This window comes from Elephantulus edwardii, unplaced genomic scaffold (assembly GCF_000299155.1).
Source record: "Elephantulus edwardii isolate Elephantulus edwardi_28Jun2011 unplaced genomic scaffold, EleEdw1.0 scaffold00082, whole genome shotgun sequence".
Lineage (NCBI taxonomy): Eukaryota > Metazoa > Chordata > Mammalia > Macroscelidea > Macroscelididae > Elephantulus > Elephantulus edwardii.
In genome coordinates, this window is record NW_006399832.1 from 563009 (window position 1) to 578188 (window position 15180).

Consider the following 15180-nt stretch of genomic DNA (forward strand, 5'->3'; position numbering starts at 1 on the left):
ACAATCCCTCCCCCCAAGTCCACTCCACTATGCAGCCTTCCTTCTGGACTCCTGTCATGACAATAATACCTAATCATATATCCCTTTATATTGAAAAAAAAAAAAAAGATTGTTGTTTATTAGGTGAAATCAGGTGCGATTCATAGCAACCTTGTGAAAAGCAGGCCTGAATCCTGTTCTATCGTGAGACATCCTCATCATCTTTGATACACTTGAGCCAACTGCTGCAGTCACCGTGTCAGTCCATCCTGTTGGAGGTCTTCTTTCCAAGTATATCTCTTTCCAAGGAATACACTTCTGGTGGATTCTAATAACTGACCTATAAACCCTGTATCAGCTAAGGGCCAGTGTTCCTAAATGTGATTTTTCTCTACCACCCCCTGTGGAGAGGCCCCCAGTCCCCACTGTTCTCCAAGACTCCCAGAAGGAAAAGGCTGTGCCCCATTCACTTGTTAACCCAGAAAATGTTGGTACTTGGAGGCATTTTACTAACTATGCAATGCATGGATTGTGGTGTTCTGCTTTTTACTTCTGCCAACTGCTAACAGCAGATGAAAGGGTCTCTCAAAAAACTCTTTGTCATCTATCAAAACCATGTAATTTCCCCCACCCCCTCATCAGTTCCCAAGACTGTATTTCACATGAGAGAAGCTTGCCCATCTTTCTCCCTTAGAGGGGCTGGTAGATTTGAACCACTAGAGGGGGTAGGCCTTTGGGTTAGCAGTATAACTTGTCAGACTAAGCCACAAGAGTTTAAGGAATAAATAGAATCCTACTCATGTCCATCCTGGAGAGGGTGAAACCAGGCTGTTCCTTGGAAGCAAGGATTCTGAAGTGTTCTCTTACACACTCTGGACATGTTGCAAGGAGAGACCAGTCCTTGGAGAAGGACGTCATGCTTGGGAGTGTGGAGGGACAGTGCAGGAGAGGAAGACCCTGGATGATATAGATTGACTCTGTGATGGGGTAATGGGGGTAGGTGTGTTAGAGACAATGATATCTGCTCAGAATAGGGCAGGGTTCAGAGCTGTTGTACATAGGGTAGCAGTGCGTCAGTGTCTACTCAATGGCACATAACAACAATTCATGATTAGGGTGATCTTTAGAAGGAAGGATGGTAAAACTTTCTCTCACTTATTTTGGTCATGTTGTCAGGAAAGGGGCAGTTCTTGGGAAAAGACGTTATCCTGAGAAGGGTGGAGGGTCAAAGAAAAGGGAAGACCCTCAAGGTGGATCACTAAGTTACTATAACAAGGGGTTTGAGCTTAACAGAGATTATGAGGATGGTGCAGGATAGGGCAGGGTTCAGATCTTCTGTTCATAGAGTTGATAGAAGTCATAGTGGGCTTGGTGGCACTTAACTACAGCAACTCATGAATATGCATATTAATGTCCCAAGAGACATTAACTCAAACAGAAAGCCACAAAGCTGGACAGAAATCAGGCAAACAACTGTACAAAACCAGAAAGTTGAATTTCTTTTGTCCAGCTAGTAATTTTCTATGTCAATGTATCGTTTTCTTTGTTTAAAATAACCTTTAGTGACTTGACTTTTTTTTTCTTTATAGGACATTTAGGATAATGATCCTCCCTTTCTTATTCCATTCACTTTTCCATAGTGTGAGTGGATTCTTTTTTCCCCAGATTCCTGGTCCATTCTTGAGAATACTCTTTGCATTTATGTTTTAGGTCATCTCTGCTGGTTATCTTTCTAATTCAGAATTCTCATCCCTTTACGTCCAAACAAAAGAATGTATTATAAACCCTGTTTGCAGTGTCTCAACATATCTGAATTTGCTCTTTTCCCAAAACACTTCTGGTAGGTTTTCTTCCCTGTACATTTCCTTTCTTCCACGCTTGGTCTTTGTCACCCTCTTATAATGAAAGCCAGAACTGAGTTGAGGTTCTGCCAAGATATTGAAGTCACCTGGGCCCTGAAGTTCTTTGTCTTCCAGCTCTTCATCTGGACAAGTGTTTTTGTTTTCAGATCCTTCACACTTCTGTTTTGTTTCTGTTTTTTTTCTTTTTTCTTTTTTTTCACACTTCTCAGTTTTACAGAATCTTAAAATCTGTAACTATTTCTCTTACCACTCCCTCCTTCCCCAGGACCCCATTTGACTGCTGTTTATTTGGAGGTGGCGACCCTAATTTGTCTTACTAACTTTTCCACATACTGGACCTGACCTAATGAATCAAGGCCATCTTTTTTGTGTCTCTTCTGGAACATGGCATGTAGACCTAGAGGCTTATTCAGATTAAGGTTCAGTTTTTGCAAAAGCATCTCAGAGATAGTGCTGTGTACTTCATGTTACATCATCTAAAGATTGTCTCTCTTTTCATGAAGCTCAGATGACTCACTGGATACAGATACTGCCTGTTGGATTCATCCCTTATCAAGTTCCCCATCTGTCTTTCCCTAATCATTGGAGCAAATCTATTTTTCATTAAGAACTTTAAAAGTTGATTTTCTAAGCTTGTCATTGTTTCAAAATACAGAAATATGACACTGGGTATATCTCACTCAAATTTAAGGACCTCTCAAGAATAGATTTGATGCTCAACAAAGGATAAGCTAGATGGCTAGGACCTCCTAAAAAGATAATTCTCATAAGCATAAGACATTTTTTCCAAAAGAGAAAAAGAAACTACAGGTTGGAAAAAATACTCGCCAATGATATCTCTAAAAAGTGACTAATCTCTAAAATTTATAGAAAACTTTTAGCACCTCAGTAAAAATAAAACCAAACAATTAAGTTACCAAATAGGCAGAAGACATGAAAAGACCCCAGAGAAAACATTCAGCTGAAGCCTTCAGCCAACAAACACATGAAGACATGCTCAATATCATTAGTTATTGGTCCTCCAGCTCTCCTGATCTTGACAGGTGTTTTCTTTATTGTTATTGCCATTGAATCAGCTACAACTCCTGTTGTTGTTGGGTGCCATGGAGTTGAACATAAATCATAGCAACCCTGTGAACCACAGATGTGAACCCTGTCCTATACCAACCTCATCATCTCTGACACACTTACTTAGTGACTTCCAAGATTGGTGGACAATCTATCAATAATCTGCGTTACGCAGATGACACAACCCTGCTTGCTGAAACTGAAGAGGACCTGAAGCACCTGCTGCAGAGGGTCAAGGACTGTAGCCTCCAATATGGCTTGAGGCTCAATGTCAAGAAGACAAAGATTCTCACCACTGGGCCAATTGGCAGCATCAGGATGGATGGTGAAGAGATTGAGATTGTTCACAGCTTTAGTTTGCTTGGCTCCACAGTCAATACTCTTGACACCAATAGCCAGAAAATAAAAAAACGTATTGTGATGGGCAAGTCTGCTGTTAGGGACCTCTCCAAAGTACTGAAGAGCAATGGTGTCTCTCTCTCTGGAGACTAAGATGTATGTGATACGGGCCATGGTCTTTGCAATCACTTGTTATGCATCAGAGAGTTGGACAATGACCAAGGAGGATAGAAGGAGAACTGATGCCTTTGAGCTGTGGTGCTGGAGAAGAGTATTGCGAGTACCATGGACTGCTAGGAAAACAAACAGATTCATCCTGGAAAGGGTTAAACCAGGTGGCTCCTTGGAGGCAAGGATTCTGAGGCTCTGTCTAACATACTTTGGACATGTTGTAAGGAGAGACCAGTCCTTGGAGAAGGACATCATGCTTGGGAGGGTGGAGGGACAGCGCAGGAGAGGAAGGCCCTCTATAAGGTGGATTGATTCAGTGACTGGGGTAATCGGGATGGGTGTTTCAGAGACAGTGCGATTGGCACAGGACAGAGCAGAGTTTAGGGCTGTTGTACATAGGGTCACTATGAGTCGCAAGGGACTCGACGGCACATAACAACAACAACAACAACAATCTGGGCTGTACCTCTAACACCATATTCCTCTATTATTCATAGGGTTTTCAGAAGCCTGTTATTTCAGAAGTGATGGGCCAGTCCTGCTTTCTGATCTTTCTGAATCTGGGAGTTCTTCTCAACCCTGTTCATTGTTGTGTAGTTCAGTACGATCGAGTTGGAACCGACCCAAAGCTGACCCTTCAAGCGGGTTTTCAGAGGTCGTTAATCAAATGGGACAAGATTGCCCATCCTTTTCCCAAGAAACAGCTAGTAGATTCGAACCACGTGCCTTCAGGATTGCAGTGCAGTTTCTTACTATTAGGCCACCCGAGCTCCCTGAACCCTGTCCACAGAGGCCCTGTAAATAAAAGATCAAAACTTGCCCCATCCTGTGTCATCCTCAGGATCTCTGACGGGCTCTCACCCATAGTTAGAGCACCTGTGTCAGTCCATCTTTTTGAAGGTCTTCCTCTCTTTCTCTGACCCTCAGCCTTTCCCAGCATGAGGTCTTTTTGCAAAGACTGGTCTCCCCTGATAACGCCCAGAATATGTGACAAAGTTTCACCTCCTTTCCTCTAAGAAGAACTTTAGTTTCACTTGCTCCAAGACAAATGGTTTTCTTGGCAGTCCAAGGGATAATTAGTACTCCTCCTCAACATCACAGTTCAATGGCATTGATTCTTCTTTGATCTTTCCTATCTTTTGTCCAACTTTTAAATACTTAGGAAGCAATTGAAAATACCGTGGCTTTGATTGGAGCTCTGGTGGCCTCGTGGTAAGAAGCTGTGCTGCAATCCTGAAGAAATGTGGTTCAAAACCACCAGCTACTCCACGGGAGAAAGATGGGCCACCCCCTCCCATGCAGTTAACTGCCTCTGAAAACCTTCTGGAGAACTCTGAGTTGGTTGCAGCTCAGCAGTACACAACAACAGTGGCTTGGATCAGTCTTTTTAAATTGACTTCATTGCTCTTTAGCACTTTGGAGAGGTCTTTGATAGCGTATTTTCCCAATGTAACACATCTTTTGATTTCTGGTACCAAGGTTATTGATTATGGATCTAGGTAAAATGAAACCCTAGACAACTTCATTCTTCATCTATTATGAGGTTGCCTGCTGGTCCAGTGGGGAAGACTTGTTTTCTTGTTATTGAAATGTAATCCATATTGAAGTTTGTAGTCTTGGACCATCTGTAGTAAGTACTTCGGGCCTTCTTCACTTTCTGCAAACTAGTTTGTGTCATGTGTGGCCAGGAGGAGTGTTCAGATTGAGTCCAGAATCTTTTTCACATGATCTTAATCTGCATTTTCTTACCTCAGATCTAGAATCAGCCATTTCTTTGAGGACCCTTTGTCCTTTTCATTGGAACATGGGTATGTTTCATTTTGAAGGAAAGAGACATTTTGTTAGATATAAAAAAGAGTGTGAGGGAGAGAAAGGAAGGAAGGAAGGGAGGGAGGGAGGAAGGAAGGAAGGAATTAATTAATTGGTCCTTTATTGCACAGTCTGAGAGGGCTGCCAGGTAACCCAGCTGCATGGCATGCAGACAGGATCCAAATGGTGCAAGGGCAGTTTGGGGGGTTTCCTTTTTATAGGGGTCTGGGGGAGGACTAAGATGGTACTTCTTGGAATTTGGCGTCTTAATTAGGTTAGGTTTTAGGGGTTTTTTTCAAGCTCAGACTATTGTCCGTAGCCATTGTCTGGTCTTGTCTTTGACGTGACCTGCTCAGGTGTTATCGTTTCTCAGGAAATGATCAAACTCAGGTTAAATTCCTCTGTTGTTTTCCATTTTGGTGGCATTAGTTATATTTCTACTATGTGTTTCCTCTCTCTCTTATCTTTGTTTCTCTTTAACTGTTTCTCTGTCAATGGAAATGCAGGCAGGATTTGCAACTTGTCTTTTGTTAATTCCCCAAAAGCATGATACCTTTAGTGCAGAACTCTGAGTCAACACTGAAGGTGGTGTGTCGTGGGAAGCTGACTGACATCTATCACAAGATCAGATGGCACCTGACAGATCATTCCGTTACCCCTCTGTCTCCAGGCTGCATATATCTCATCAAAATCAGAGGGAAAAAAATCTTGTCTGACTCACTTATCTTAAAAGTCTCCAGGGTCAGAGTCTACATTTTACCTAGCACTATGATGTATTTGGTAACCAAACTGCAACCATTCAGAGAAACCTAAAGTGAGTGTAACTTAGCGAAGATTGTAAGAACTGATTCTAGAACCTGAGCTGTGGCTTTGTGTTCATGAAACCACAGGTTAACAAAAAACACAGCTGGAGTACAAGCATCCTTGGCACACTGACAGATACCTTCTCCTTGACCTATGAGTGTACTGGGACCAGAGGAAAAGTAAGACATTCACAGTTCTTTTCAGCCCAGGGGGCTTGAGAAATTTTTAAATTATCTAGTTCTGTCTTTTTGCTGGTTTAATTCTTTCTTTGATGATGGTGTATATTTTTTAAAAAATTCTGATAAGCGTATCAAGCTCATACTCTCATGAAAAGTTAACACCTTAGGCAGTGATATTTGACCAAGGGATTATGCATTCTTTCTGGTGGATATAATCTTACCTGGTGAGAGGAACATTATATCCCCCACAAAGAATGGACTGCCAGGAAAGGCCTAACCAGAGGAGAGTATATAAAAACAATTAGGTATTGTCTAAGTAGTAAGAGTAAGGAGCTCTGGTGGCCTAGTGGCTAGAAGCTGTGCTGCAATCCCAAAGGCAGGCAGTTCAAGGCCACAAGCTGTTTCATGGGAGAAGGCTGGGCAGTCTCCTCCCGTGTAGTTAACTGCCTCTGAAAACCCACTGGAGGGTCAGCTGTGGGTCAGTTCCCACTGTGGTACACAGCAACAACATTAAAAGTACAGTAAATCGTAATAGCAGTTTTCTTTTCCAATCTGGTGATTGTATCTAAGAAGCTTAGTTATGAGTATACTGCTCCGTAGGGAGCTCTGGTGGCCTAGTGGGTAAGGAGTTTCCCTGACAGCCCTAAGACAGGCAGGTTAAAGCCACCAGCTGCTCCGGGGGAGAAAGATGGGCACTTTTCTCCCAGGTGATTTAAAACCTCTGCAAACAGACTGGCATCAGGGTTGGGGAGGGGGACAAAGAAAAGAGGGGATAAATAATATATACTGCATTGAAACAGATGAGGGAGAGAACTGTTTAGGAGGAATATATGATTAGGTATTATTGTCATGGCAAGAGTCCAGAATGAAAGCTGAATAGTGGAGTGGGCTGTGGGGGTAAGGATAGGGGTATTGTATAACAATGAAAAAAAAATGTTTTTTACTTTAAAAAGAGAAAAGTGAACTGGGGGAGGGGTGGGCAGGAGGAAAATGTGCAACTATGAATGAATGGAAATTCAAAACAAAACAAAACAAAACATAAAACGAAAAAAGCCAAATCTCTGCAAACCTCCTGGAGCAGCAGCTATGAGTCAGTTCTGACTTGATGGCAATAGTTGTTTGTTGAGTTCTTTTTAAATTGTGTGACTCTTCCGCATAGTGTCTTAATACATAGATAGAGATCAATCTAGATGAAGATATCCTGTAGATACAGGTAAAGATAGAGATCATTTCCTCCTCCATAAATCACAATGGCCAGGCTCCCTAAAGTGCAGAAGAGAATTGTATGGGCGATTTCAATGTTCCTCTAGGGCAGCATTTTTTAAGGACATATGTCCTTCTTTTCTTTCTGCACATTTATTGTCTTTGAGCAGCCTGGCTTCCTGGGCTGTTAGAATTAATTCTGCTTCTTTTCTCTGTGTCACAAAAGGGATAAAGGAACACTTCCAGAAAGGGCTGTGAACATAATTTGATTATGACTGTGAATGCTGGGATTTTTGACACTTTATAACCTGTTCATACCTGGCCCCTCCCTGCAATTGTGCTGCAAGTCTAAGCATTACTAGATAGGAGACAAAAGGAGATTTCTATTCTATTTGATTTTAAATAGTTGGGAATGAGCAAATTGCATGGAAGTAGGAGGGGGAAGTAAACAAGGATTTCTTATATTTTATTAATCCACATGTCTTATTTCACATGAGATGTTTCCTGCTGCCAGATGTTGTAGGTGACTGTTTTGGAATCTGATTCTAATCATTCTGAGACTGAACCCAGAGGTGAAGTGTCTTAATATGTAGAGATGAATCTGGATGAAGATATCCTGTAGATGTTGGAAGACCTAATATTAGAATGTAAATTTTTAAAAAAAGACTGTAAATATATGACTAAAAGCTGACTTAAGGAGTGCCATCACGCAGATCATTGTGCTGGAGATGTGTGGGTTGATAGGCAGGTTCTTATTGCTTGAAGAGCAATCTGGACACATATGTATACTGAGATGTATCATTGGAAACATTTGTCCTTTCTCTGTGATAGCTCTTCTGCCAGGCCACCCCTTCATTATCTTGAAAAAGGAATTTATTTAATCTTCTATCTAGTGATCTTCACTGAGAGGCCTTGAATCAGCATCTCTTAAAATTATCTAGTTTTGTTTTTCATTTTGGAAATAGATGGTCAGTTTATTTTAATGTGCTTTCTAGTTCCAGAATTTCCATTTCTTTCCTTTGGGGAAAAAGTTTTCTTTGATGCTGTTTCCTTACTTTTTCCATTCATTTCAATGAAATATTTTCCATGCTTCATTAAGCATTAAAAACCCACACTGCTGTTGAGTTGCTGCTGACTCATAGCAACTGTCTATCAGGTTGTTGTTGTTGTTGTTATGTGCCGTAGAGTCGCCTGCGACTCATAGCAACCCTAGGCTAGAAAAGAATGCTCACCTTTGTCCCTCTGATGGTGGATTTTAACCACTGACCTTATGGTTAGCCACTTGACATGTTATACCTTCTGCTGCCAGTGCTCCTTAAAGTTCTTTAAAATCCCTATTTGCTTATTCCAGCATCTGTGCCGTCTTGGTTTCCTTTAGTGGTCTTTTTTTCTTGATTCAGATTATTTTGCATGCTGTTAGGTACCTCTCCAAAGTACTGAAGAGCAGTGGTGTCTCTCTAGAGACAAAGGTGTGTCTGATAAAGGCTATGGTCTTTGCAATCACTTGTTATGCATCAGAGAGTTGAACAATGACTAGGGAGGATAGAAGGAGAATTGATGCCTTTGAGCTGTGGTGCTGGAGAAGAATATTGAATGTACCATGGACTGCCAAGAAAACAGATTCATCCTTGAGAGGGTTAAACTGGACTGCTCCTTGGAGGCAAGGATTCTGGGGCTTCGTCTGACATACTTTGGACATGTTGCCAGGAGGGACTGGTCTTTGGAGAGGGACATCATGCTTGGGAGCGTGGAGGGACGGTGCAGGAGGGGAAAGCCCTTTATGAGGTGGATTGATTGAGTGACTGGGGTAATCGGGATGGGTGTATCGGAGACAGTGCGATTGGCACAGGACAGAGCCGAGTTTAGGGCTGTTGTACATAGGGTCGCTATGAGTCGCAAGTGACTCTGTGGCACATAACAATAACAACATATTGAGTGTTGTTGTTCTGTAAACACTGGATTTTGTTATATACCTCCAAAGAGTATTGATAGTTTTACTTGTTGTTGTTGATTGTCTTTGAGTAGAGAAAGACTCATAGTGACCCTCTGACAAAAGGCTTGAAGCCCCTCTACATTTATTGACATTTATCGGAGTTCATAGAGTTTCCAGAGGCATGTTATTTAGGAAGTGGATGCCACTCCAGCTTCCAAGTTTTACTTAGCAGGCAATTAATATGGTCAAACAAACAAACAAGCAAAACCTCTTGAGCAGAGACTCAAAGCTCACATCATTTCCTTTCCTCCTCCTTTTCTACCTCTTCCTCCTTCATGGTCTCTCTCTCTCTCTCCTCCTCCCTTCTTTCTCCTCCTCCCTTCTACCTCCATCCTCCTCCCTTCTTCCTCCTCCTCCTCCCTTCTTCCTCCTCCTCCTTCTCCTCCCTTTTTCCTTCTCCTCCCTCCCTCCTCCTCCTCCTCCTTCTAGTGGGTTCAAACTCCACGCCCCTGTATTGGTAGTGCAGCTTCTTACCACGTGGTTAGCTCAAGGGTTATCAATGACTAGGGTAGGGAGCTCTGGTGGCCTTGTGGTAAGAAGCTGCTTGCAATCCCAAAGGCATGCATTTCTAATCCACCAGCTGCTCCTCTGGGGAAGAAGGAGCAGTCTCCTCCTGTGTGATTTGCCGCTTCTGAAAACCTGTTGGAGGGTCAGCTATGAGTGGATTCTGACTCATGACAACACACAACAAGGTACATAATAGAATTTGGGATTTCCTCCTCTCTGACTTCCCCTTTTCCAAGATTCTCTCCCCACCCCACCCCCCACCCCCAATGACATATAATTGCCTAAACGCTGCTGCTGACTCTTCTGGCCAGAAAGACTGCAATTTTTCTATTTGAGTTTTTGGTATCATGTGACTTGGCCTTCTCTCAAGATGAAATATATAGGAAATTACTTTTAAAGAGCCATACCAGAAGTGAAAACGTATTATACTTGTCCAACGTTCAGCCCATCTTTAAATCCCCTGTCATTATTTCTAGGTGATTTGCATGGCTGGCCTTGATTGGAAGCAGCTGCTTTCTTCGAGACCCAGTTGCATTGCCTATTTTCCTTTGTGGCTTCTCTCTTCCGTTTTGACTTCTCAGAATTCAACAGAGGCTTTTTGTCCGTGTCTCTTGAATGGTAGACGTTTACCAGAGCTCATTGCAAGGAAAATCTGGTTGCATTCCAGCTGCTAATTATTGCATTTCTTTGATGACCATTTCAAATGAATGTTTTTGGTAGAAGAGGGAAATAAAAGCAGAAAGTTAGCAGCTGAGTCTCTCTCTCTCCCCTTCCCCCCCCCTTTACATCTAGTTGATACTCAAAAGATACCTTTTTTTTCTTTCATCAAAAGATACTTTTGATACTCCAAAAAAGATCCTGGTTGGGCTGGCTCCAGACTTGTCACAGGTTCTAGAAGCTAGCTGAGGGAGGCCACCTGCCTCCTATGAGCGCCCCAGGACATCTGCTGACGTGCTGGGGATGGAGGCAGGATGATGACTGAGGTGGGGCATGTGCTGTGGTTTTAAAATTTAGAAATAACTTGAGAGATTGTGGTTTCAACCTAAATGTGATGAGAAATTGGATCATCCCACTTTTATAAACAACAGTCTCTCAGCTACTGATCAGACAGATTGAAGCCAATCTAGAGGCTGCTTAGAAGAAAGTCTTGGCAATTTACTTCCCCCCAAATCAGCTATTAAATATCCTGTGGTGCCAGTTCTACTCTGATCTACATAAAGTCAACTGCAGCTGATACTCTATGAACAAACTAAAGATAATAGAGGAAAATGACTGTCGCATGACATGTGGATAATGGTGATGGAATTGGGAGCCCATGGTCTGAATTTGAATGTGTTTCTCTAATTCTCTAAAGTTTAAGAATGTCCCTTAAAATGAAATAGAATGTTTAGCTCATTGCCTCTATGAACAACTTCTCTCTGTTGCCATAAGACCAGAAGAAGCTGCCATTACTGACTATTCTGATAAAAAGTTTTCTAGAATTCTGATTGAAGAGGGGAAAAATGCAGAACTGATTTTCACATTCTCAGGGAATTTAGACATTCTTGACACACTGAGGCTAGATAAACTCCTGCAACCATTGCCCTGAGATTACCTTTAGACCTTAAAACCAAAAATATCCCCTGAAGTCTTTTTTAAACCAAGCAGTAGATCTGAATGAGGTGAAATAGGTAATAACAACTTGAAAAGTTAGAGAGAACCTTAGGAGACAGTAAGATTATGGTCATGGAGGAGGAACATTTCAGATAAGGAAGGTAACAATGGTTGCACTAGAATACAATCACTGTCACCACATTGTGTTTGTAGAAGTCGTTGCATGGTATACTTCTGCTGCAGTATGGTAAGGAGTTATGCTGCCAATCCAAAGGCAGTGTTCAAAACCACCAGCTGCTCTACAGGAGAAAGATATCTCCTCCCGTGTGATTAGCTGCCTCTGAAAAACCCACTTGAGGGTCAGCTATAGATGGCTTCTGACTCAACAGTATGTAACACCAACAAAGTAAATGAAAATAATTGACAAGAAGCGTCCTCAACTTTTTCTGTGGGTTTTTTCCATAAGAAGGGATGAAAGTCATGACTTTTTGTAATCTGAATAGAGAAATGTGACTAAGAAGGTATCTGGGTAAAAGAGAAAGAAGTCAGGTACTTAATAAATAAGTTGAAAGTGACTTGTTTCATGATGGTGGCTAGTATACAAAGAAATCCCTGGTTTGTTTTCCTTTCATGTCAAGAGAAACATCCTTTCCTGATGCCTTAAGATACACCTCTGAAAGTCTACCATTCTTCATCCCTCTGAGTAGTAGAGCTTTGAAAGTGTTTGTGTCACACAAAATGTACTATTTTGCGTTAGTAATTTTGATTATAAAAGTCTGAATTCCATTGGCACATTCCCTGTCTCATGTTGTTGTTGTTGGGTGCCATCAAGTCAAGTCCATCTCACAGTGACCCTGTGAACAGCAGGGGCCTCAACCCTGTCCTATCCTGTGCCAGCCTCATCATTGCTGACACACTAGAGCTCATTGCTGAAGTTCCCCTGTCAATCCATCTCGTTGTATCCTCTCCTTCACTGACCCTCGCTCTTTCCAAGCAGGATGTCCTTTTCCAAGGAATAGCCTCTCCTAGGTACATGCCCAAAGTATGAAAGACAAAGCTTTGTCACTTTCGCCTCTGAGGAGCACTCGGGCTGCACTTTTTCCAAGACATATCTGTTTGTTCTCTTGAAAGTCTGTGGGATATTCAGGACTCCTCTCCAACACCACAATTCAAAGGCATCAGTGCTTCTTATGTCATCCTTATTCATTGTCCAGCTCATAGTAAGGGGGGGAAAAATAAGCAGAAGTTATATTTCTTTTCTAGTGACCTCTTTTACCTTTTCAACTTATTGAATATATATATATATATTTTTTTTCTCTTTTGTTCTTCAGAATCCCAAATAGAAAACGCTACTCCAGGAATCCGAACATTTCTAGTCAGGAATCGTGTTGATAATTACGAAGACTTCCCACACGAAGATGTGGAGGGGGTAAATGAAAGCAGCGTCCCTGAAGACAGATTAGTCTCCGTCAATAAAAGCCAGCCCTCCCAGAAGCGACCCCCCGCATTCATCTCCGAGGAGGCCTCCGCTTACCTGACCAGCACGTGGCTGACAGTCTTCATCCCAGCTGTTTACACCGGGGTGTTCATGATGAGTCTTCCTCTGAACATCATGGCCATTGTCGTGTTCATCGGGAAAATGAAGGTCAAGAAGCCGGCTGTCGTGTACATGCTGCATCTGGCCACGGCAGATGTGCTCTTTGTGGCTGCGCTCCCCTTTAAGATCAGCTATTATTTTTCTGGAAATGACTGGAAATTTGGGTCTGAGATGTGTCGCTTTGTTACGGCAGCGTTTTACTGTAACATGTACGCCTCCATCATGCTCATGACGGTCATCAGCATTGACCGCTTCCTGGCCGTGGTGTATCCCATGCAGTCCCTCTCCTGGCGCACTCTGGGGAGAGCTTCCTTCGCTTGTCTGGCCATCTGGGCCGTGGCCATTGGGGGGGTGGTGCCCCTTGTCATCAAGGAACAAACCACCCAGGTTCCGGGCCTCAACATCACCGCCTGCCATGATGTGCTCGGCCAAACCCTGCATGACGACTATTATGCGTATTACTTCACAGCCTTCTCTGCTGTCTTCTTTTTTGTGCCACTGGCCATTACCACAGTCTGTTATGTGTCTATCATCCGATGTCTGAGCTCTTCTACTGTTGCCAGCCCGACCAAAAAGACCCGGGCTCTGTTCCTGTCAGCTGCTGTTTTCTGTATCTTCATCATTTGCTTTGGACCTACGAATATCCTCCTCATTATGCACTATTCCCTCTTCTCTTCCGATTCCGCCATGGAGTCTGCCTACTTTGCCTACCTCCTCTGTGTCTGTGTCAGCAGTGTAAGCTGTTGCATCGATCCCATGATTTACTATTACGCTTCCTCCGACTGCCAGAGGTACCTCTACAGCATCTTGTGCTGCAAAGAAAGTTCGGATCCCACCAGTTACAACAGCAGCGGTCAGTTAATGGCAAGCAAAATGGACACCTGCTCTACCAACTTGAATAACAGCTTATACAAAAAGCTGTTGACATAGGCAAGGGGGACCGCTGTTAGGTTAAAAAGGAAAGCAGATATAGCCTGAGGATTCTGTCAGTCCTTGTGAGCAAAGGTTTGCTTCAACATGTAAAATGGCCTGTGTATTCTTTGCATGCCTGTTTCTTTGGACAGCAGTTGAGCACATATGTTTGTTCATTATTCCACAAGGTGACAGGGATAGAAGATAGTGTTCTTGAGAGGAAATGTTGCCAGTGCTGCAGCAATAACTGAATGTTACTCTTTGATATATTCAGGTGATACATACTTGCCATACAGTATAGAATAGGCACTTTGAAAGGTTCTTTTTTTATTTTAAGAGATTGTAGGGATAATCTGTTATATGCGCAGTCTGCATTGCCGAGGTTTCGTCTTGAACACTGAAGATGCCGGTCAGGAGTGGCAGGCTGCATGGTTTGAACTTAGGCAGCTTTTACTAATAAGTATATTTGGAAATTGTTTATCTGCAATGTTTAAGTTATTAAGAGATAAGACTGGGCACTCTGTGTGTGAAAAACGCTCTGAGGTGGTTTTGGGTTTTTTCTTTTAAACATGCAAAGGCTGAATTCTTAAAATGATTAAAACACCCTTCTTTGGGTCTGGCTGGTATTTTACACGCTATATATATAAACCAAGAATGAGCATTCAAGCCCCCGAGAGACCTTCCATTGGCTTTCAGAGAGGAATCCCCCCTGCCCCGTGTTCCCCCACCGTTCTATCCCTTCCCCATCCCCCTAGAATGCTCATGCGCCCCCAGCTCAGCCCGATGCAGGACTCTAAGCGGCAGACACATGCAAGGGCAGGTTGGGAAACTTCCATCCAGAGATGTGGTAACTTCAGCTGAGCACCCAGAGAACACAGCTGGGGTCACCACCTTCCTCCACTCTCCTGCTGTGTTCCCCAGGCTTGCCTGTGGACTCACTGTGTCTGTTAGAAATCAGTGAACTAAGAGGTGATATCTTAGGAGGTGAAGACTGCAAATCTTTCCTACCCTTTTCAAAAACAACCACTTCTGGTGGTTACCTTGAAAAGGTCAGTCTTCCATTATGCTGAGTGAGATATCTCAGTCACAAAAGGACAAATACTGCATGGTGCCACTCTTGTAGAATGGGACTGACATCAGGGTTGGGGTAAGACTGAGAAAAAC

The 15180-nt window shown here is 42.8% G+C and overlaps 1 protein-coding gene across 1 annotated transcript in view; it reads left to right on the plus strand.

The window, feature by feature from the left end:
* F2R (coagulation factor II (thrombin) receptor) overlaps positions 1-14034 on the plus strand; it is a 26683-nt gene extending 12649 nt beyond the window's left edge. The window contains exon 2 of the mRNA XM_006889830.1: positions 12839-14034. Coding sequence (XP_006889892.1) covers positions 12839-14034 — 1196 coding nt within the window. The remainder of the gene's footprint in view (positions 1-12838) is intronic.
* The last annotated feature ends 1146 nt before the right edge of the window (positions 14035-15180 follow it).